This window comes from Taudactylus pleione, unplaced genomic scaffold, assembly GCF_031769625.1.
Source record: "Taudactylus pleione unplaced genomic scaffold, aTauple2 ptg000845l, whole genome shotgun sequence".
Lineage (NCBI taxonomy): Eukaryota > Metazoa > Chordata > Amphibia > Anura > Myobatrachidae > Taudactylus > Taudactylus pleione.
The window spans coordinates 3,082,504-3,106,363 of NW_028285247.1; the positions used below are offsets into that span (position 1 = coordinate 3,082,504).

At 44.1% G+C, this 23,860-nt stretch overlaps 2 protein-coding genes across 2 annotated transcripts in view; one reads left to right on the plus strand and one right to left on the minus strand.

Moving 5' to 3' along the window:
* The first annotated feature begins 13,198 nt into the window (after positions 1-13,198).
* Positions 13,199-14,185, plus strand: LOC148474404 (olfactory receptor class A-like protein 4). Its single transcript, XM_088458686.1, has one exon. The coding sequence runs from the start codon at positions 13,199-13,201 to the stop codon at positions 14,183-14,185; it is 987 nt and encodes a 328-aa protein (XP_088314812.1).
* Positions 14,186-22,225: 8,040 nt separating this feature from the next.
* Positions 22,226-23,860, minus strand: part of LOC148474405 (taste receptor type 1 member 3-like) — a 50,027-nt gene continuing 48,392 nt past the window's right edge. Inside the window, exons 5-6 of the mRNA XM_088458687.1 lie at positions 23,684-23,804; positions 22,226-23,213 (exon numbers count right to left, since the gene is read on the minus strand). Of these exons, the coding sequence (XP_088314813.1) occupies positions 22,297-23,213; positions 23,684-23,804 (1,038 nt within the window). The 3' untranslated portion in view covers positions 22,226-22,296. The remainder of the gene's footprint in view (positions 23,214-23,683; positions 23,805-23,860) is intronic.

The following is a 23,860-nucleotide window of genomic DNA, read 5'->3' on the forward strand; positions in this document are numbered from 1 at the left end:
AGGAGCGGGAATGCACCTTAGTCAAGCGCAGTGGAGAATAATTTCTGTGTTGTGCAAGGTTCTCAAACCCTTTTAACTTGCCACATGTGAAGTTAGTTCAGACACTGCCAGCTTGAGTCAGGTCATTCCCCTAATCAGACTTTTGCAAAAGCAGCTGGAGAAACTAAAGGAAGAGCTGAAATGGAGTGATTCCGCTAAGTATGTCAGACACATAGATTAAGCCCTTCATTCGCTTTGACAGGATCTAAGGGTCGTCAATCTCTTGAAATCAGATCACTATATTTTTTGGCGACCATACTTGATCCTAGGTTTAAGTCATAACTTGCTTCTTTCTTTCCAACGGACATAAATCTGAAAGATGCAAAGAGCTGTTGGAAAAAATTGTCAGCTCAAGCGGAACATGACATGGCAGCATCTCCTCCTTCATTTTTTACAGCTGCCAGGAAAAAACAAAATTTTCCTAAGAGCCCCACTGCTGGTGGTGATGCAGATCAGTCAGCAAAACCTAATGACATCTGGTTGGGTCTGAAAGAACTGGCTACAATGAGTGACATGTCTGCTGTGACTTTGTCTGATACCGCTACCATTCAGAGAATGGTGGATGATTATTTTAGGTATAGCATCCAAATAGGCATGTCACTCAGCCCCTTTCACTACTGGCAGGAAAAGAGGCAATTTGGAGTCCCTTACACAAACTGTCTTTGCTGTACTTAAGTTGCCCACCCTCCAGTGTGTACTCTGAATGAGTTTTCAGCGCAGTCGGGAACCTTGTCAGTGATCATCCTAGGAGGTTACTTCCCCAAAATGTGGAAAAGATGATGTTCATCAAAATTCATAACAAATTCCATGAGTAAGACCTTTACCAGCACTTAAGTCCAAAAAATACAGAAGGATCTGTAATGGTGGATTCCAGCGGGGATGAATTAATATTGTGTGAAGAAGAGGACGATGCACACACTGATGGGGATGATGATGATGATGATGATGATGACATCTAATCTAATGTATTGTAAAGCCAGTTTGTGTATGGGATCATTGCCACCAATGTCCACTAGGCATTGGCAGCTTGTTTTGTTGGGGGTCCAATCATTTCAGCCACAACTGGAAGTCCCTGTCGCTGAAGTGATTGGTTTGTTAAACTGTGAATGTCCTGTTTCATATATACAACATAAGGGTGGATTGGAGGGCCCAAGGACAATTCCATCTTGCACCTTTTTCCTTTCCATTATGTGCTGTTTGGGGCATTGCTGCCTGACCTTTTTAATGTTATGGTTTATGAATGTCCAGAAATTGTAATGGCCACAGACAGCATCTACTGCATGCCCCTTTAATTTTTTTAAAGAAAAGTCTGAACCAACTGCTGCTTGTTGTGTCAACCCGGCTGCACAAGTAGCACAGCAGTGACATTGAGCCAAGGGTTCTCAGCCCTCAAGGCTGCTACACGGCCCAAAGGCCACATCCTGCTTGATGACCCAAAGGCCGCATCCTGCTTCATGGCCCAAAGGCCACCTGTTGTAACTCCTCACCAGCCCTCAAGGCTGTATCGGCCGCAACTTGCCAAGAGTTCAAGCTCTCAAGGCTGTTGCAGGACTGGTTCCTTCCTACTCATAGCTCTGTATTCCTCTACTACTACTCAGCCCAGAGGCTACATCAACAATTAACTATCAACTATCAATTATTCAGCCAGTGGCTGCACCAATTATCAAGTATCAACTCTTCTTTCTTCAGCCAGTGGCTGCACCAATTATCAATTCCTCAGCCAGTGGCTGCACCAATTATCAAGTATCAATTCTTCTTACTTCACCCAGTGGCTGCACCAATTATCAAGTATCAACTCTTCTTACTTCAGCCAGTGTCTTTGCTAACTATCAATTCTTCAGCCAGTGGCAGCACCAGTTATCAAGTATCAACTCTTCTTACTTCAGCCAGTGTCTGCGCCAACCAGGGGCTGCACCAATTATCAAGTATCAACTCTTCTTACTTCAGCCAGTGACTGCGGCAACTATCAACTATCAATTATTCAATCCTCAAGGGATACCCCAACCATCATCTTTGCACAGTGCTCAACTCTATTTATCACTGTTTTGAGCCAGCTAGCTGGATGCAATCTTTTGGCCCTTAACTGTTATGATTCCTGGAGGGAATTGACTGTATTAATGTAGAGCCAACTGATGACAGCCTTGAGGGCTGGATTGTATTGTATTAGTCGTGGCCAAGGGTTAAGTATTTGGTTGCAGCCTTGGGGCTGGTTTGCTATGGCTAGTTGTGCCGAGGGAAAGAGGTGTGATGCAGCCTGTGGGCTGTAGAAGCAGCCTTTAGGGCTGGTTGTGGCATTAATAGTCGTAGCCAAGGGACTGATGGTGTGAAGCAGCCTTTGGGCTGTTGCAGCAGCCTTGAGGGCTGATTGTGATCTGGGGCCCCAGGACCAATGCAGCCTTTGGGCTGATGACACTCAGGTGAGATATGCAACAAGAACGTGGGGCTGCTACCAGTGCCGCCAGGATGACACTGGTGACGGTGTGCTTAATAGCGCACCTGGAATGCAGAGTTGCTACCAGTGCTGCCGGGATGACACTGGTGATGGTGTGCTAATTTGTGCACCTGGAACGCAGAGTGGCTACCAGTGTCATCGGGATGACACTGGCGATGGTGTGCTAGATTGCACACCTGGAACACAGAGTTGCTACCAATGCCGCCGGGATGACACTGGAAATGGTGTACTAGGTTGTGCACCTGGAACGCAGAGCTGCTACCAGTGCTGCCGGGATGACACTGGTGACAGTGTGCAAGATAGCAACACCTGGAATGCAGAGCTGCTACCAGTGCTGCCGGGATGACACTGGCAACGGTGTGTGAGGTTGTGCACCTGGAACACAGAGTAGCTACCAGTGCCGCTGGGATGACACTGGCCACCGGATGGTGACAGACGCTTCTGGGGTAGGGAGCTCCATGCTGCCCATATGGTACAAGCAGCATGTGTGGATGGGATGCAGGTGGAGCCACCTGGATGGAGTAAATGGCACACACGAAACACAGCTAGACTGACTCAGGAACTCGACTGACAAGCAGGAGACAGGAACCGGAAGTACGAATAACTCTATCACCGGCATGGAGTGCAGGGCTGGCTGGAATTTAACAGGAACAAGGCCCAATCAGAGCAAGTCTCCCTTAATGATAGACCAGTGTGCAGCTGTGCTGTTCACAGACATCAGAATTAATTAGCATGCACCTGACACTGCACACAGACAGGCAGTAATTAACGCAGTGCCTCAGGCTGAATGCTGCAGATCCTGACATTAACTAGATGAAAAAAATAAATATTGTGAGCTGTGAGGTGGTCAAAATTGACTGGAAATAAGTGGAAATAAATGTTATTGAGGTTAATAATACTGTAGTAACAAAAAAAGGTCCATTTTATTTGATTTTAGCTATTTTTATGATTTTTTAAGAAAAAATCCAGATTCAAAACCAAAAGCAAAAAACAAAACACGGAGGTGAGGTTTTGGTAAAACCAATCCAGATCCAAAACCAGGGGAGATCCAGATCCAAAACCAAAACCGAAATACGAGGGTCGGCACACATCTCTAGTTATAGTGCATTTGACACTTACCTCCTCTTACCATTCTATCCCATGGTAACTTTCTGGATTACAAGTCTTAAACTAGAGGTAGATTTACTCTACTGCACAGCCCAAAGCAATCAGGATAAAATGAAGAACAGTTTTTCTAAAACAAAATACTATGGCTGCATCTTTATAATCACCCAGAGACATAAAAATGAAGTATGTACAGTACTTGTCACACTCACAATAATGAATCACTTTGGTATCTTACAGCTAATCCTACATCCTTTGTGTTTTACATAGTTTCTTCTGAATAAATAACTGTTGCAGTAACTCACTGAGGACCATGGGCCTGCTGATCGCAGATTCCGGATGGTCGGGAATCTATGCATGCGTCACACCCGTACTGCGTATGTGCAGTACAGGTCTGCGATGTTGGACGGAGTTCGGCAGCAGACTGTCAGTGATTGACATTCTGCTGCCTTTTCGGGGTGAGGAGGGGGCGATGATGGCCTCCTTTTCCCAAAATGGAGGCATGTGGCTGGCCATTGGGGGGGAGTGGTGAGGCCAGGATCTCCGTTGGTTGACCCCTCCCAGATACCCCCACCACGCATCATTCTGTGCATGCGCACAGACACCAGAAGGACTTCTAAGTCATAATCCTGGAAGTCCCTCTATTGCAAAGGACAGCTCTTACCGGGAGAGCTGTCCTTTGTGATTTTCTAGGCACATACCAGACAGGGCCAACCAGTGGCGTAACTACAGCCCCCGCAGACCCCGGGGGGGGGGCTTGTGGGGCGAGGTGTCTGCAGATTCCGCATGGAATCTGCAGAATACGGCCCTCCAAAAATGGCCGCAGCCTAGGAGGAGACAGATGCTAGAGGTCCTACTGGACCTCTAGCATCTGTTAGTCACGCAGGCAGGGCGGTAGTGTGGACCACACATAAGTGCCGTCCGCACTACACTAGTACAACAAACACACAGCCGGCAGCGCCGGCAGCTGTGTGTTTGTTTTAGCAGCCGATGAGAGTCAGACAGACTCTCATCGGCTACTTGCCTTACGCCCACTGCCGGAGCCGGGCTCTTCCGGCTCCTGCAGTGGGTGATGATGAGAGAGATGTCATGACGTCTCTCCCATCATGCAGAGCGGGCCTGCCCGGGAGGACGCCGGACGGAGGAGCTGATGCCGGAGCGTTGATCAAGGTAAGTGGATTTTGTGTGTCTGTCTGTCTGGCAGGGGGTGGGGGGGGTTGTTTACTACTACTGGGGGCATTGCTGGGGGGGTTGTTTACTACTACTACTACTACTACTACTGAAGGCATTGCTGGGGGGGTTGTTTACTACTACTACTACTACTACTACTACTGGGGGCATTGCTGGGGGGAGTTGTTTACTACTACTACTACTACTGAGGGCATTGCTGGGAGGGGGGACTACTACTGGGGGCATTGCTGGGGGGGTTGTTTACTACTACTACTACTGGGAGCATTGCTGGGAGGGGGGACTACTACTGGGGGCATTGCTGGGGGGGTTGTTTACTACTGCTGGGGGCATTGCTTGGAGGGAGGACTGCTACTGGGGCCATTGCTGGGGGGAACTACTACTGGGGGCATTGCTGGGGGGGACTACTACTGGGGGCATTGCTGGGGGGGTTGTTTACTACTACTGGGGGCAGTGCTGGGAGGGAGGACTACTACTGGGGGTATTGCTGGGAGGGAGGACTACTACTGGGGGCATTGCTGGAGGGACTACTACTGGGGTCATTGCTGGGGGGGACTACTGCTGGGGGCATTGGTGGGGTGGAACTACTACTGGGGACATTGCTGGTGGGGGGACCACTACTGGAGGCACTGGTGGGACCACTACTGGGGGCACTGCACTGGTGGGGCCACTACTGGGGGCACTGCACTGGTGGGACCACTACTACTGGGGGCACTGCTGGGCGGTTAGTACTGGGGTCACTATTTAAGGGGGTCTACTACTGAGGGCATTATATAAGGGGCACTGCATAGGGGGATGACTACCTGGGGCACTGCATAGGGGGACCACTTCTGGGGGCACTGTATAATGGGCACTACTGTAAACTGTCTAGAGGGGGTGGGAGCACATTTTTTACTTTTGCACTGGGGGCCAAATTGCATATAAATGGCCCTGTAATTATTTTACCAAAATGCCGAGGGGGGAGGCGAAAGAAAAATTTTTGGCAGAGGGGAGCAAAATTTATAGTTACGCCACTGGGGCCAACCCTAGGATGTTCGCTGCAGCCAGACGGGGATTTGGCTTGTGGCAGGGAGGAAGGCAGAGGCTGCTGCCAGGCTACTCCCATTGTGTTATAGCACAGAGCGATTGGGGAGCATATTCTGTCTGCTTCCCACAGCCAGCTATGTATATGCAGAGCAGCTGTGGGTGGCCCTGGACCACTAAAATTGTACCAGCCCGGGGGGCAAATGGCACCCTGCCCCCTCAGCCCGTCCCTGCTAGTGGGATAGAGGAAATGAAGGATTTGCAGAGTGCAAAGTAGCAACAGTAAGAGGTAGAGGCATATTAACAGAGGAGGGGGCCCATGTGCATTCCACGTCTGGGACCCCCTCCTCTCTCCCCGGCGGTGGCCATGCACTGACTGCAGCAGTAAACTCTGACATTGGTCCGTGTCCAGAGTCTACTGCGCATGCGCAGGTCATGGGGGAAATGGCACAGTCGCTATTTTCCCAGTGATCTCCCTATTGCACATGTGCAAAACACCGGGAGAATGGCCGTAGCGCCCATTTTCCAGGTATTTTGTGCAGCGTTACAGCTGGCACGGAACTTCGGACGGGTAAGTAGTTGAAAATATGGGTGCAGGGTGTGCAGAGTGCCCCCCCTGTACCCAGGGGCCACTCTGCGCCGCACACCCTGCACCCATTGTAAATATGCCCTTGGTAAGGGGTCTATTTATGAAGCAGCGATAACCACTATTTTGTAGCTGGAAAGGGTTATATCACTGTTTCCTATTTAATAAGAGGGCAACTGCAGAGAGATCACAGAATTCTCCTGCATTTCCTGTAAGTTTTAATTGTACTTTGTTTTTTTCAGAAGACATTGCAGTTTCAGGAAATACTATTAGTTTTTTCCTTTGTCTAACGCCCCATATACAATTTTGACCAATATGGCCCAAAAAGTGTTTTTTTAATTTAAATTTCAATGTAGTAACACAAAACCAAATGTGATTTATATATTTTTTTTATATAAACAAAACAAATAAATAAATTGCTAAGTCTTCTAATGCATTATAAAGCTTTCTGCAAAGTGGAGAACTGGACAAATTGCCCCTAGTACTTGATAAATGCTAGCTAGAAGTTTCTCTTTTCTTTAAAAGGCTTAATACATTTTTGTGTGTGTAATGTAATACCCAATATAGGTGAGAATACAAATGTGGTACGGGCAGGGGTTAAAGTGGGCTGGAACGGGGCGGAACTGTGCTGCGTCACTTCTATTTGGAGACGGAACCAGTTCCGCCTCCTCTGGCTCACCTCAGCCTGGTGCCACAGGGAGGCTCCATTTGTCGAGTGCCCGCTGAGACTTTTTGTTATCAGCAGGTGCTCGACTCCCTCCCTACAGCGGCATTTGCAGCTGGAGGATGGAGCTCACTCTTGAGCTCCGGCTTCTGCACCGTGCACTATGGGAGAGACGTTATAATGTCATGACATCGCTCCCATAGCTCCAAAGAGCAGCCAGGCAGACCGGACGGCAGCAGATGTAGGAGCGGGCCTTAAGGTAAGTATTGTGGGTTTTTTTGTGTGTGTGCGCGGCATTATTACAGGGGGCATTACTGCAGGGGGCACTAATATAGGGGGCATTACTATTGGGGGCACTATTACAGGGGGCATTACTATTCGGGGCACTATTACAGGGGACATTACTATTGGAGGCACTATTACAGGGGGCATTACTATTGCGGGCACTATTACAGGAGGCATTACTGCAGGGGGCATTGCTATTGGGAGCACTATTATAGGGGGTATTACTGCAGGGGGCATTACTACAGGAGGCATTACTTCTACAAGGGGCATTACTATTGGGGGAATTACTGCAGGGGCATTACTTCTAAAGGGTGCATTACTATTGGGGCATTACCACTGTGGGCACTACTACAGGGGACATTTCTATTGAGGGACATTAATACAGGGGGCATTACTTCTACAGGGGGCATTACTATTGCGGGCATTACTGCAGGGGGAATTACTATTGAGGGCATTACTGCAGGGGGCATTACTACTACAGGGGGAATTACTACTAGAGATGAGCCGGTCCGGTTCTCTGTGAACCGGACCCACCCGAATTGAGGGGATCCGAGGGGATCCGAGAAACAGCTCGGATCTCCCTTTCTGCCCCGGATCCCTTATCCGCTGTCGGATTGCGAGGTTTTGCGTCGAGCGGGCTTAACGCTTATTGGCTGAGAGAGCCGTCTGTCACGGCTCTCAGCCAATCAGCGTAGGCCCATTGAATATTGAGGACACCGCCAGCACCCTGCACTGCCTGTCACAGTAAGTGCACAATTGGTGTATTCAACCCACACTTTATAACACACTGTGGGCCTGATTCAGACCCGCTCGCAAGTGCTATGCGCTCGCAAGCGGGTCGAAGGCCAGGGAGTGCGCATGCGCCGCGTGCACACTGCGTGTGCGCAAGCCTCGGGGCAAGAGAGAAATTCTCTCGCTCCAGGGCTCGCTACAAACGGGGCGGCTGTCGATGTTGATCGACAGCTCGCCCTGTTTTGTAGGCGGGGAGGTGGGGTGGCTGGCCAAACGCAGGCGTACCTGAAGGAATGCCTGCCATTTGGGGGCGGCCCTACTGACATCACGAGTGATGTCAGTAGTGAGCTTCCGTCTCTATTAGAGCCGGAAACTCACTGGGGCTTTGCGCAGACGAGACTCTACCACAAGGGTCTCGTCGTAAGCCCCGATGGTCGCAACCATCACGACCATCACCTGGCCGCTTGCTAAAGCTGTGGGTGGTCACCCACAGCTTAGCGAGCGGCCAGGAGGCCGGGTCAAAAAAAAATGCAGCCGCCCTGATTCAAAGCGAGCACTCGCGTTTTGCGAGCGGCTCTGAATCAGGTCCTGTATCCGTGGTGAAAGCTGAACTGCCACATGTTAGTGCCGCCCACTGCTGTCGCTTAGCTTAGTCAGCCAGCTAGCTGGATGCAACCTTTTGGCCCTACACTAGATGAAAAAAATCAATATTGTGAAGTGGTCAAAATTGATTGGAAATGACTGGAAATAAATATTGAGGTTAATAATACTGTAGGAACAAAAACATGCCCAAATTATGTGATTTTAGCTGTTTTTATGATTTATTTTGAAAAAATACAGATCCAAAACCAAAAAACAAAACACGCAAGTGCGGTTTTGGCAAAACCAACCCAGATCCAAAACAAGAGGAGACACAGATCCAAAATCAAAACACGGGGGTCGGCGCACATCTCTTCATTCAATTTTTTTTTCTACATCCGAACCACTTGAAATGCAATTTTCAATGTAAATTTAAAATGTATCCCAGGTGTTCAGGTAATTTTGCAGCAGAAAGTAAAAGTGTTGAGAATTCTCAGAGGTCTGGAGATTAGTAAGATAACTACATCTGAAGAAAGAGTTATCTAGTTGCTAAGCATCCGATGCTCAGGTTTAATGGGCTGCAAACATGATTTATCAGCAAAAAGGATGCTCCTGAATAGAGGCTTAAGATTCTCACAGACCACAGACTGTGTGACAAGTGTATCAGGCCACAGACCCTCTAAGACATATTCATAAAGTCGGAGGTAAGTGCTTCTGCCATCTATAGTATTGCTGTATATAATAACTTAGATTAATATGAATAGTGGGCAAGTGAAGTGTTTTTTGATGGTGGGGAAATCCAGCTTTACTATATCCTACAATATTCACATTCAGTAATACTTACAGTTCATATATAATAAACATTACACCTAAGCAAGGCTGCTATGAAAAGCCTGCACTACCTTGCAAGACGGAGTTAGCAATAGGTTTGGGCTGTAAATGCTTTTTCCAGTTAGTCTAGAGTCCACATAGGGATTAATACCAGGGATATTTCCTCTTATCAATATAAATGATAACTAATGCAATAAATATAATTATTAGTTTCAGAACTAAAGCATTTAAAAATTGTTTTTTTTTTAAAAAAAACACTGAAAATGTAAGTAATTTTAGAGAATGAGAAAAACTGGATTTTTCTAATTTATATTAAGTACTATAAAGAGTGCATACTGTATTTATCATGGACAACATCATTAGCAGACAGCCTCCATTTGTTTTTTTTTCCAGTATGAAGCCCATAATATAAATTGAAAAACAAAAAAATACAACAGTGCGTTCCACATCCCATAAGTGAACACTAAAGCTAGGTACGCACCATGGGCGGATTGCATCAATGAGAAAAATGCGGTCTAACCTCGAAAATGCGGGTTTGACCGCATTTCTCATATGCACCAAGCCGCTTAGTTGCAGTGGGTAACGCCATCGTCCTTATGGTGTTACCCATAGAAGCCTATGGGCTTCTTTCGGGAGTGAGCTGAGAGAAGGCTCCAATCGGCACGCGCGTCTTTCTGCACATGCGCAGAAGGACTCCCGGAGGGGCTTCTGGGTCAAAGACCAGGAAGCCCCAACACCGCAAAGGACCGCTCTTACCGACAGAGTGGTCCTTTGCAGGGATTGTCATGTATACCGGCGTTACCAACGCTGGCATGCATGTGATGACCGGCATCCTGCATCACGCCCTACATGATTATCTGCCCAATCTGGCTGGTTGGAACAAAAATCTGGTAATCTATGGGAGCAAATGACAATTGACTATTTGTACCCAAACACTGGAAAACAGAGAAAATGGTCATTCAGACAAATTGGTTAAATGCGGTTTCCGTCATTTGGGAGCAAATGGTCAATTGTCATTTGCTCCCATACATTACCAGATTTTTGTTCCAACCAGCCATATTAAGGATATATATATACATGAAGTAGACTATTCTAGTTATACATGGTGTGTAAATAAATGCCAATACTAGTGCATCAACTTTGCAGATACACATAGAATTTATCTGGACAATGGGCAGATATGGTCAGGCTGGAGGTGTAACCAGGTAGTTGCAAAAATAATTGTCAGTAATTAAAATGAGGGCATTTAAAATCACTTTCATCCCACTTTGGTTAATTGTAGAGTTTGATAGTTTGTGTATATTTTTGGTACTGGATATGAAATATTTACTTATAGTGTCAGGTATATTAATTGGACAAACAATGTGCCAGCCCTAATTGGATTTGTTGGCTCTAATCGTGGTTCTCAGGTGATTACTATATAGCAGAGATCTAATCTATTACTCACATTGGGCTCTATTTACTACAATCCGCATATTGAATGCGGATTGTAGTGTGATATTACCGAGTGAATTCGCATTGCGAATTCAGGCAATATCACAGGGATTTACTATAAATCCCTTGCAGGGACAGAGCTTGCGATAAAGCTCTGTCCCTGCGGATCCCATCCGCACTCTAGTCGCGGTATTTTCGGAAAAAATACCGCGACTAAGAGCCCGCGCATGCTCCGACCGACCACCGCTACTACCCCCCCACCGACGCTAAGCCCTGCCCCCCGGCACTAAGCCCCGCCCCCTGTGAACGCGGACCCCCACGACCCCCCCCCCCGCGACCCCCCCCTTCATTACACTTACCTGCATCCTCCTGGCCTCCGGTGATCTTCTCCGGGCTTCCCGATCAGGTGATCTCCCATACTGCACTGGGGCCTGATCACCTGATGACCGGGCAGCAGTGCACTGTGGGAGACCAGCTGACCGGAGAGGAGCCATCACCGGAGGCCCGATCACCGGTCCCTGGAGTCAGGTAAGTAAAAAAAAAATGTTTCCATTTTTTTTTTCCTTTTTTTTACAGCAATCAGCTTGCTGTCTATTTAGACCACACAGCTGCTTACTGGTACCGGCTCCCACCTCTGCTCTCCCCGTTAGAGCAGAGTGGGAGCCCGGTAACCGGGGGAGACCCTGGATAACGCCACCTCCAGGTGGCGTTATTATCACAGGGCTTCCCCCGGTATTTTTTTACAATTTATTTTTAGTAACTATGGTCGGATCACATTTCCCATTACAATTATGGGAAATGCGATCTGCTTTACTAATAATAAGTGATACTAGGGGTTGGAGTAGAATTTTACTAATTCTACTCCAATTGCCCTGTAATAACTATAGGTGATACTAAAATAATGTGAAAAGGGTGTGAAAACACCCTTTTCACTTTATTTTAGTAAAAATAATGTTGATAAATAGAGCCCATAATGAGAACTTGATGTTTAGAAAAAATCAACCAAGTGATAAGAATGTCTTATGCATTAAATCAAATGGTTAAAATATAGATGTCTGGGATGTTCATTACTTCACCCCCAGCAGTTAATGGTAAATACAGATAAATAGCAGGGTACAATTGCACTATCGGTTATACTCCCAGTAATTTAAGCACTAAATAAATGGTATATACTTACAATATTTGAGCAATAAATAATACACATAAGGTGAACAATATGAGGCAGATATATTTGAAATTTATTCTGAACCAAAAAAATATATACAAAACAACACTACATTCCATACTAGAAAACAACATAGACAATTTTTTTTACAAAATAATAAAATGAAAAATATTATAAAACCGAATTTCTTACATGAAAAAGTGCTAATGTCTGTACAACATATTTCTCAGTGCAACTGACTGCTGTGTCATTCAATGTGTCGCAAACATCAAGTTCTCATTATTATGTGAGTAATAGATTAGATCTCCACTAAAAGTATATACTAAAAGTATATAGTTATCAATAGACACTATACCTGAATACTCTATATATCCAGCGCCAAAGACACAAAATACCTATCTCTGTCAGTGATGTGCGGTGAGGTGAGGCAGAGCGTTTCCTGTCATACTTAGGTATACTCCAGAGTTTTGACTGTAAAAATTATAAGTAAAATTTAAAGAAAATATTATAAATATCTTCTTTGTAATATTCTAACCATTTTTATAGTCAAAACTCTTCAGTAAAAAGTGTATGGGAAGTGAGGCACTGCCTACCCTGTCTACCTTTTCCACACATCCCTGATCAAAACACACCAAATTTCCAGCACTATATACTGCTGCACCTTTGTATAATGCCCACATGAACCCTCTGGTTCATATATGTATCTGTAAATCTGGCCCTGATACTAACTAGTGCCTACTCAGCCATTCACCTCCTCGCACGTCACTGATCTCCTAAACCTCCCCCCCCCCCAAGACATTTTGGGAAGTCCCTCATTCTCTTAGGCTCCAGGATACTGTGTCTAACCTTTCAGTATTATTTTATTATTTTTATTTTTTTAATTGGTATTACTGCAGTGGCACAGGTCAGAACACTTGTCAAAACTGTAGAGTTTGCCTGGAGGCCGACTTATGTTGTATTTAGTTTACCTAACTTTGATGTATCCATAACTCTGAATGAATAGAGACTTTTTTTATTTTTAAAAGTTTTTTTTTCTTTCCTTCTCAGATTTTCTCAAAGTATCTCTGCCTGTATCAAGATCTTTCATGAAGTCTCTACAAACCACTGAAAACTAAAATGGCCATAACAATAGACATAGTTTTTTATATTGTCTTGGTGGCTTTTGGAATTCTGGGAAACACGCTGGTCCTGTTGACAGTATTAAGCAATGCAGTAGAGCACAAAATGATGCCAGCTTCTGATCTGATACTGACCAATCTGACCATCATTCTGCTCCTACTCTCCCTCTTCAGAAATGTTTTGGTTGTCACTTTCCTGAATGGTATAAACATATTATTCTCCACATTCTGGTGCAAGGTCTTCATGTTCATATGGACTCTCCTGAGGTCTATGAGTGTCTGGGGAACATTTTCTGTTAGTGTTTTCCATTACATCAGCATCAAGAACAGTTATTTAAAACTGAGGAGAAATGCTTTCTGGACCACAGTCAAAGTCCTAGCAGCATTGTGGGCATTTAACATCTTGTATTACATCCCAGCTTTGTTGTATACAGCCCGTGTGGAATCCAACGTGACCTTTTCAGTGCAGTTAATAGGCACCAGTACCAGGCCTGTGCTGGGTTGTGTATGGGACTTTCCCAGTGTTAATTCAAACCTTCTGTTTGTCACCACATCACTGGTCATTCATGAAGTCATTCCTGTAATTCTTATGCTGAGCACCAACATAAGTACCTTGTACACCCTAAAACAGCACTCCGATGCCATAGTGGCACAGAAAACCATCAACCGCATGGCATCTGAGCGCAAAGCAGCCTGGGTGATCACCACCTTGGTGGTGCTGTTTGTTATCTGCTGGGGAACCAACATTGTGGCAACTAACTTCTACAACTTTACCAAAGGCTCATCCTCTACATTATTTCTACTGACGATGGCAAACTTTGGAGCTTATATCTTTATGGGCTTCAGCCCTCTTGTCCTGCTGATTGGGCACAGCAAGTTGCGTAGAAAGTTGATTCATCTACTTTGTAAACAATGGAAACATAAAGTCGGTCAGGCAGGGTGCTCACCAAAATGTAAAAGGAATGTTACTATTGTTAAGTTTTAAGACATTAACCTAGGTCGTGTATCGCCATAAATGTGCATGAGTGTATCCTATAGCAACTGTGATTCATATAACATATTGACTAATAAAATAAATTATCAATGTATGTGGTGTGCAGAAGTATTTTGAACTTAGGGCCTGATTCAGCAAGGATCGCAGATGCGAATGCGTACAGAGTTGGCCGATTGTTATGCACTGTGCATGTGCATGCATCAAAGCCGCAGTGCGCGTGCACAAATGCTCTACTGCGATAGGGACTGCGATCGCAGTGGCTACGCAGATCCATGGCAGAGTGATTGACAGGAAATACCGTTTGTGAGTGGTGACGGGGGGTGGGTGGAGGAACGCAGGCGTGCCAGTGCGTTTAAACGGCGTTACAGGGGCATGCATAATTAAGCCCCTGCAACGGCATAGGCAGCCTGAGCTCTAGATACCGACAGGAAGTTTAGCAGTTTGTGAGTGACGTTAGCTCAACCACAACTGTGCGTATGGGTCCGATGTTAAGTATTACGGATGTAAGTAATAGGAAGTGGGCGTCTTTATACAGTGGCGGGCATTTTGGTATAGTGCTGCGATCGCATTCATTTGCCTAATCTTGCAGCGGCTGGGAGCGTGCGTGTGCAATCTTGCGATCTGTGCTGAATCAGGCCCTTAATACCATACATCATGTTACCTACGTATCGGCAAGATTGCTGGGTTATCTAGTGTGTACCCAGCCTTATGCAGTCTCAGAACAACAAATGTATCTTTAATGATTAAAAGAAATGGGAACATGAATTGAAACTGTATCAAAAGTGTATTCCCATTTTCATGTGTTCTTATGTAGTCAGATAACTGACAGCGGCACTCACAGCCATAAATAAGGAACAGATTAGTTACAGAAATGATTAACATTTTGGCATATAAAACACATTTTTCTGGTTTCGTAAAGCATTTCTTTTATTATAGGCCTAGAGAGAACCAAGGGCATGTCAACAACGTGAAGCCATCCTACTCCTGTCTATGGGCCTTATTCACTGCTAAATGCAGATTCCTGATGGCCGGGAATCAGCGCAGGCGCCGGATCCGTATTGCGCATGTACAGTATGGGTCACTATGGGTCATCATTCCTGGACTGTCCAGGAATGATGATGTTTGTCCATGCAAGATGACGTTTTGCCTCTTTCTGAGTCCCGTTTTTTTGAGGGAAAAATCCGAACTCGGCGTGCAAACTCGAACCTATCCGAGCCTGCACATCCCTAGTTCACACGCAGAGCAGCAGCAGATTGTCAGTGATTGACAGTCTGTTGCTATTTGGGGGAGAAGGCAGGGGGAGGGGGTGGCGACGGCCTCCGTTTCATGTCATCTTGTGTGTTTAGTGTGTGCCTTAGGGCTCTATTTATTAACATTATTTTTACTAAAATAAAGTGAAAAAGGGTGTTTTAACACCCTTTTCACATTATTTTAGTATCACCTATAGTTATTACAGGGCAATTGGAGTAGAATTCGTAAAATTTTACTCCAACCCCTAAGTATCACTTATTTTTAGTAAGCAGATCGCATTTCCCATAATTGTAATGAGAAATGTGATCTGGCCAAAGTTACTAAAAATAAATTGTGAAAAAATTCCGGGGAAAGCCCTTTGATAATAACGCCACCTGGAGGTGGCGTTATCCAGGGTCTCCCCCTGTTACCGGGCTCCTACTCAACTCTAAAAGGCAGAGCAGAGCCCGGAGCCGGTCCCAGTGATCAGCTGTGTGGTCTAAACCGACCGCAAGCTGATCTCTGCTTAAAATAAAAAGTACTTACCTGACTCCAGGAACTGGTGGTCGGGGCTCCGGTGATGTTCTCCCTCCAGTCAGCTGGTCTCCCATGGTGCACTGCGGCCCGGTCATCAGGTGATCGGGTCCCAGTGCAGTATGGGATATCAGCTGACCAGAGGCATGGAAGACATCACCGGAGCACTGATGACTGCAGGTAAGTGCTATTAAGGGAGGGGGATTCATGGGGGGTCCACGATCGCAGGGGGCTGGGCTTAACAACGGGGCCTGGGCTCAACGCTAGGGGGGTGCAGCGGCGGTTGGTTGGCGCATGCGCAGGCATTTTGTCACAGTATTTTTTGCGAAAATACCGTGACTAGTGTGCAGAGGGGATTCGCAGGGCTTTATTACAAGCTCTGTCCCTGCAAGGGATTTGTAGTAAATCCCTGTGGTATTGCCTGAATTCGCAATGCGAATTCAGTCGTTAATATCACACTACAATCTGCATTCTATATGCGGATTGTAGTAAATAGAGCCCTTAGACATAGTTTATTCTGTTGTAAAGTGCAATTTTGACATTACTAACACATGAGACACATGACTCCCTTTCCTAATGAAACTAACTATAGTGTAAATCAAGGGTGCCAAGAAAGGGGTGGGGTGTGTACTTATTACCCAATCCATGGCCCGGATTGGAGAAGGAGGAGATCCCCCTCCTCAGCGCTATTTTTAGCACAAGTTTTAACAAGCAGGCGTGGCCACCCCCCTCCCCTTAGCACCCAGGCCCACAAAATGACTGCCTTCAGGCAACATGCATTTTGAAGTCTATATTATATATAGTTAAACATTTAATTACACTGTATTTCCTCAGACCATACTTCTAGCATGTCATCAGCCAAAGGGTGGGCACTTAAGGCTGATTATAAATAAAAACTTTATCACCCGTGTTCCTCATCTTTACCCTACCTTTAATAACATACAGACAAAATACTATTCTCCCTATACACATGCTGCCTGGATTCCATGTTCAGTGTGCAATAAACTTACCATTGCCCACAATATATTACTTCCCACTATGTAGACCTACTGGATCTCACTAAAAACCCCAACAGCCACAACAACAGGACAGAAGAGGACAGAGAAAGGGGGAAGGGGGGGTGGTATTCGGAGATGGGATGGGAGGGAGAGCCTGGGGTGGCTGGGTCCATTTCCGAGTATATATAGTGTTTTTGTTCTAAATCATCATCATGTTTTGGTTTTGCCAAAACCACCCACAAATGTTTTGGTTTGTTTCTGGTTTTGGTTTTCTTTAAAAATTGGTAAAAACAGCAAAAATCATGTAACTTCCACGTTTTTGTTCCTATAGTGTTATTAACATCAATACCATTCATTTCCAGTCATTTCCATTCAATTTTGATGACCTCACAGCACCTGAAATCACGAGGGAGGGACTTACATGCAATACAACTCGCAAGATCGCAGGACTGTGACTATTTCAGTACATAAAGACAAACTACATTTGCCAAAGTTCCATTGTGGTCATTGGAGGAGCTATCCTGGTTGCTGGCGTTCCCCACATACAGGGAATAGAGAGTTATAATGATCATCTGTCTCAAACGTGTTGTCAGGTTGTGGGATTTCTGATTGCTTATTATTTCAAACCTGATTCCATTTGGGTCACATGTTCTGAACTTCCTATGGATCACAGACCTCTAGTATAAAGTCTGTTACTAATTGTGTCTCATTGTCTGTGCAACGTTAATTTCAGGTCTTTCTTGGACTCCTGCCAGATCCCTGCTGTGCCTGTGGTTTGCGGTGGACTTTGCTATATCTCTGCCTCTCTGCCTGTGTTCTGGTTAAACTTCTGATACTGGTTACCAGCCGTACTACAGAGCTCAGCATTGCCATTGCCTAAGTATTGTTATTCTGCTCCATTGCTGTGGTTGCATCCCCTGCTGGATTATTTACTCTGCCTGTTGTCTTCTACTTCCATGGACATTGAACTCACCTTTACTACAGTTGTCAACTGCACCGTCACAGTTATCGTCGCCGGACCCTTCGTGCATCGTGGGGCTCAACCCCGCTCTGGATCCTCCTCATGCCGCAGGGCTCAACCCTGTCCCGGATCTTCACTACATCACAGGGCTCAACCCTGCTCCAGATCTTTACTACATCACAGTGCTCAACCCTGTTCCAGTTTTTCACTGCATTGCAGGGCTCAACCCTGTCACAGATCTTCACTGCATCACAGAGCTCAATCCTGCTTCACATCACAGGGCTCAACCCTGCTTCACATCACAGGGCCCAACCCGGTCTTGGATTTTCACCATGTCTCATGGCTCAACCCTGTTCCGGATCTTCACTACATTGTAGGGCTCAGCCCTATTCCGGATTTTCATCATACTACAGGGCTCAACCCTAGTAACATCCTTTATACCATCCTGATGTCTTAGCCTCATATTGAACTCAGGGTTCCCTACCACATTAGTATCAGAGACTTTATTTACATATTGGGGATTGCTCCTATATTGACTACTGCATATCTGAACTTCTGTGTTGTTGAGACTTTATGTGAAACGTTGCTATATATTTTGCTTGTGAATAAATTCTATTTACTTTTATTCCGTGTTACTGAGATTCCCTGAACAGGTCATTCCTAAAACCACCTCAGTTTATAGTGCCCAAAGGCCTGACTCCTTCCAGGAGTCTCAAGTGTTGGCAGCCGTGACACTATAACTACATGGATTATGATGGATTGGTGATGATGTTGACTGTTTTCATGATTTTGCAATTGTACACCTGGAAGCCTGGAGACATGTAATAGAAGCTTATTAAAGTTTTTAGAAAAATATGAGTCCCAAACCAGTGATTGATATTGGCATAATGTTTTTATATATCACCTAAAAGAGTAAATATTGTGTACAGACAACTCTATCTTACATGAAGAAAATCACCTCTATATCCACAACCTTGCCACATAGGGTCAGGACTGAAGGAAACATCTTATGTAGTCCATATACCATCTTATCTAAAGTTTATATGACTTCTCATTGAATAAATGGTTGATTTAGCTACTACTTACTTGATGGCCCATCAGGAATCTACACCTGGTGGAGAGTCCAGATACTGTCAGCATGGCTGTGTGACTGATTTGTTTACATGCCTTGTATACATCAGCTGATTGGACAGGTCCTATGGCCTATCCCATGGCCTCATAGTAAACAAAAAACCTCTAGACTGAGGCTAAAAAAGAAATTCCCTACCTGGGGCACGCTTATTAGATATAAATTATATAATGGTAGTAAAATTAAAACTTAACCTTTAATATAGTTGTATAAGTAAAATATATAGGGTATATTAGAGCTTTAAATTATTGACCATATATATCAGTCTCTCCTATTTTAATGTGATACTAAATAGTATGCTCAGTCAGGTGAAAAAAATATATTATTATAATCAGCACTCTATAGATAGAAATACATGGGGATTCAATCATCCCTTACTGAGTGCAATGGCAGCACGCTCCTGCAATAATTAATATTGGTGGATATGGGCTACAGAAAGCTTCCTTAGAAAAATGATTTATTATAATAAATTGAGGTTAAGCCCATAATATCCACCTTGGTATACTTATTTGAATATTGCACTTGGCCCGTTAGACTGCAGTATATATGAATCCTTAACAGTTCATGATTATATACATCATATAGTAAAAGCGTGCAGTCTTAGTACCCAGGGTATCTCAACAATTCATTCTTGATGGTCAAATAATTAATTGCACTTGGCCCAATACATATGTAGTTAAATCATATATCCATATTGTTTAAATTGCAAAAAATGACCAAAAACAGGGTAAATCATGAGAACCTGGAGCTGGTGCACAAAAGAAAAGGAACGTAGCATTTGATCTGATAAATAATTACACTTTACTTATACATAAAATATTTCAACAGTACATTTACAGTAATCAGATAAATAATTTCACCCAGCAGTTCTTTTGCAATAATTGCACTTAGCCCAGATACATATATTATTAAATCATATATACATATTGTGCGGATCTCATTGCAAAGTATGCATGGACAGGATAAATCCTGAAAACCTGGAGCTAGTGCCTTACAATAATCAGATAACTAATTGCATCCAACAATTCATTAACAATAATCAAATAAATAATTGCACTTAGCTCAGATACATGTATCATTGAGTTACATACACATGTTATGCGAAATGTCATTCCAAAATGTGCATAGACAGGGTAAATCCTGAAAACATGGAACTAGGGCCTAAAAGAGCCACAATTTCTGCTTTAATAGATAATTGCACCTTGCCCGGATTTAAAAAGCCTAAACAGGATAGAGAGGGTAAATCCTGAAAACCTGAAATTTGTGCAAAAAGGATAGAAACATTTTTTTTAGATTTAATAAAAGATTGCACTCTGCCCATATATCACAGGCTGCACATATATAGTACAATTCCCATCACTTTTTCTGATTTCTATGTGGAAATGTATCGGCTTTAAGTCAAAGGAAATTGTACACAAGATGTGTTGATTTAATATCTTAACTAGTTTGACAATTCAATCCCATATTTTAGAGAAATGTGGATAGGGCAAAGTACAGCGCTAATGCCCTGATCACCTTCTACTGTCTGAGGTCTTCACTGAGCAGACCTCAGATGAGAGAGGGATCCCGGACAGCACTGATAGAGAGAGAGAAAGGCAGGTGGGAGGACACTGTCCCGTATGCGGTGTTAGGCTGTCCTTGTTGCCTGGGCAGCGCAAGGACAGGATTCGCCGCCGGGAAAGTCGCTACCCACTGGAGAAATTACCTGAGTCTAAAATATATCAGACCAAGTTGCAGGTGTTGGCTGCCATATACTGCTCCCCGCTGTGACAGGGAGTGAATGCCGGACGCGCGTTTCGGTAGAAGGTGATCAGGGCATTAGCGCTGTACTTTGCCCTATCCACATTTTTCTAAAATATGGGATTGAATTGTCAAACTAGTTAAGATATTAAATCAACACATCTTGTGTATAATTTCCTTTGACTTAAAGCCGATACATTTCCACATAGAAATCAGAAAAAGTGATGGGAATTGTACTATATATGTGCAGCCTGTGATATATGGGCAGAGTGCAATCATTTATTAAATCTAAAAAAAATGTTTCTATCCTTTTTGCACAAATTTCAGGTTTTCAGGATTTACCCTGTCTATCCTGTTTAGGCTTTTTAAATCCGGGCAAGGTGCAATTATCTATTAAAGCAGAAATTGTGGCTCTTCAAATTAGTATACCAAGGTGGATATTATGGGCTTAACCTCAATTTATTATAATAAATAATTTTTCTAAGGAAGCTTTCTGTAGCCCATATCCACCAATATTAATTATTGCAGGAGCGTGCTGCCATAGAACTCACTAAGGGATGATTGAATCCCCATGTATTTCTATCTATAGAGTGCTGATTATAATAATATATTTTTTTCACCTGACTGAGCATACTATTTAGTATCACATTAAAATAGGGGAGACTGATATATATGGTCAATAATTTAAAGCTCTAATATACCCTATATATTTTACTTATACAACTACATTAAAGGTTAAGTTTTAATTTTACTACCATTTCATAATTTATATCTAATAAGCGTGCCCCAGGTAGGGAATTTCTTTTTTAGCCTCAGTCTAGAGGTTTTTTGTTTACTATGAGTAGGATTTATATTTTCTCCGGGGAGCACCACCAACATAGTGGATTATTCTATTATTGGTTTATTGTATTCAATTGTTGGTTTGTGAATTGTTTATTATATTCTGATGCAGGATCTATTTGTCTATCCCATGGCCTGTCAATCAGACTGCGGTGTCCAGGGTAGTGCGAGCGATCTTACAGTACAGCACCTGCACATACGCAGGTCTCCAAACATCAGAGTTGTTCGTAAATAATTGGGTATGAGTACAATTCTGAATCAGGCACTTAGTCAGCTAGGATGAGTTTAGACTGCAAGCTATCTCCTCTGGAGACTGCGTGCTGTCCGACACTGGTTTGGGAGGAGATGCCTAAACAGCAGGGAAGGTCTAAAAGTGAACTTACCCTTTAATAGGTAATTCAAAATTGTTCAGAAAAGTTTATCTTAGAATTTTGACCATTGTGGCATTTACAGAGAAAGGGAGAACTTTGTAGTTGCGTGCCAAAAATCCCATGTCCAGGCACTTACTGGCATGATAACACAGCATATCACCTCATGGGGTACCCTTGTTTATTTTATTAAGAAAATAAATCAAATCATGCATATTTTTTCCGAATACATTATATTTTATTGTAATGTCCTTTCAAATGTTAACAAGTGTCCAAAAATGCTGGAAACCCAAAATGGGTCTCTATTCTGCTGCCTTTTCATCTTGTCTGGTTGGAATGTATGTCCCAAAATATTCACTGCTGTTTAACTCCTTTTTATAGATGAGAAGGTAGCATTTGGGGAAAAAAACACCTGACAAAACCCCCAGAGAGCTGCTAAGAATAAAACACATCTGAATGAGAGATTTGTAGGCAGCACCGGCACTGACATAGGTGGGTATGAAAATGATCCAGGCTAGAATTAGAGTGAGCATTGCTACAGTGATATCTCTCGCCATGTAATACTGGTGGACTGGTTTCTCAGCCATGAAGGAACATGTAAAGCAAAGTAAGACCAGGAGACCGTTATAGGCAAACATCAAACCGAACTGTAGCAATGGTTCATATTTACAACTGAGATAAATAACTAATGAACTCACATCTAAGGAAGCCACTTTCACTGAGAAGGGCTGGGTTGACTTCACATACATAGCACAGAAGAGAAACTGACCCAACCAAGTACAAAGTAAGATGATCCACCTGCCCTGGTGTATCAGTTTGTACAGACACGATGTTCTTGACAGTGAAGAGAACAGAAGCTGTATGGATTTCACCAGTAAGGGTCCCAGTAATGTGGTAAAGCTTATGGACAGCAGGGGTTGCTGCAGAAGACACATTAAGTCAGAAGGTTCTCCGATGTACAAGATGATGGAGACACACATACATAGCAGACCAAACAGGATAATGAAACATTGAAGCCCACCAGAAGCAACAACTAGAATAGTATGACGGTGTTGGAATAAGATCACTGTGGCTGTCAAAATAAGGCATATGATGATTCCCATGAATCCAAAGAGAGCAATAACATAGTAGTTATACCATGTTAGAAAGAGAAAAGTTGGACGCTGGCAGGTTATACTTTCTGGCTTGGACCACTGGCCGGCAGGACACAGTGTGCACTCTGTGAGAAGGAAAAGACATAAATGTGTTCACTGTGAAGGTAACATTGTAGTGTCTAGCAATATAGGAGAAAACAATGATAGGTGACAGTTTTACTATATAAGAATAGCCCTATAACATCCCATACGGCTACTGTGGGGCCCGGCAGTTGTTGTTGGGAGCCATCAATCTACTGGCCCATCCACTATAGATGTTATGCAGTACTGAACATCATTGTGGTCAACCTATGTGCAGTGAAGCCCTGGGCAATAAGAGCAGACTGTAGGTAACTGGAGTGTATTGTCAGCCCACCTGCCCGCCCCACCACCACCACCAAAAAATGCTAGGGGGCTTGGTAATTGGGTATAATGCCCATGGATGAAAGTAAGCTAAATATGTTAATCTTTCTGATTACTGTTCTCATTATATAGATTATTAACCCTTGGTAAATGCCCAACGATGGTCCACATGTACAGCAGCTGTAATAATCACCTGTAGAATTTGCATAGGTTCCTTCAGGACATGTGACACAATCAAAGCAGCAGGACTGGAAGTCTTTGATCATCTTCACCTGGCCGTCTGAGCATTGCCTGGAGCAGGTAGACTCGGGTATCTGTGAATGAAAACACATCCAAACTACAATGTCAGCAAAAGATGGTTATTCTCAGT

Coding starts and splice junctions, on each gene's coding strand:
- LOC148474404 (XM_088458686.1), top strand. CDS start 13,199: ATGGCCATAACAATAGACATAGTTTTTTATATTGTCTTGGTGGCTTTT.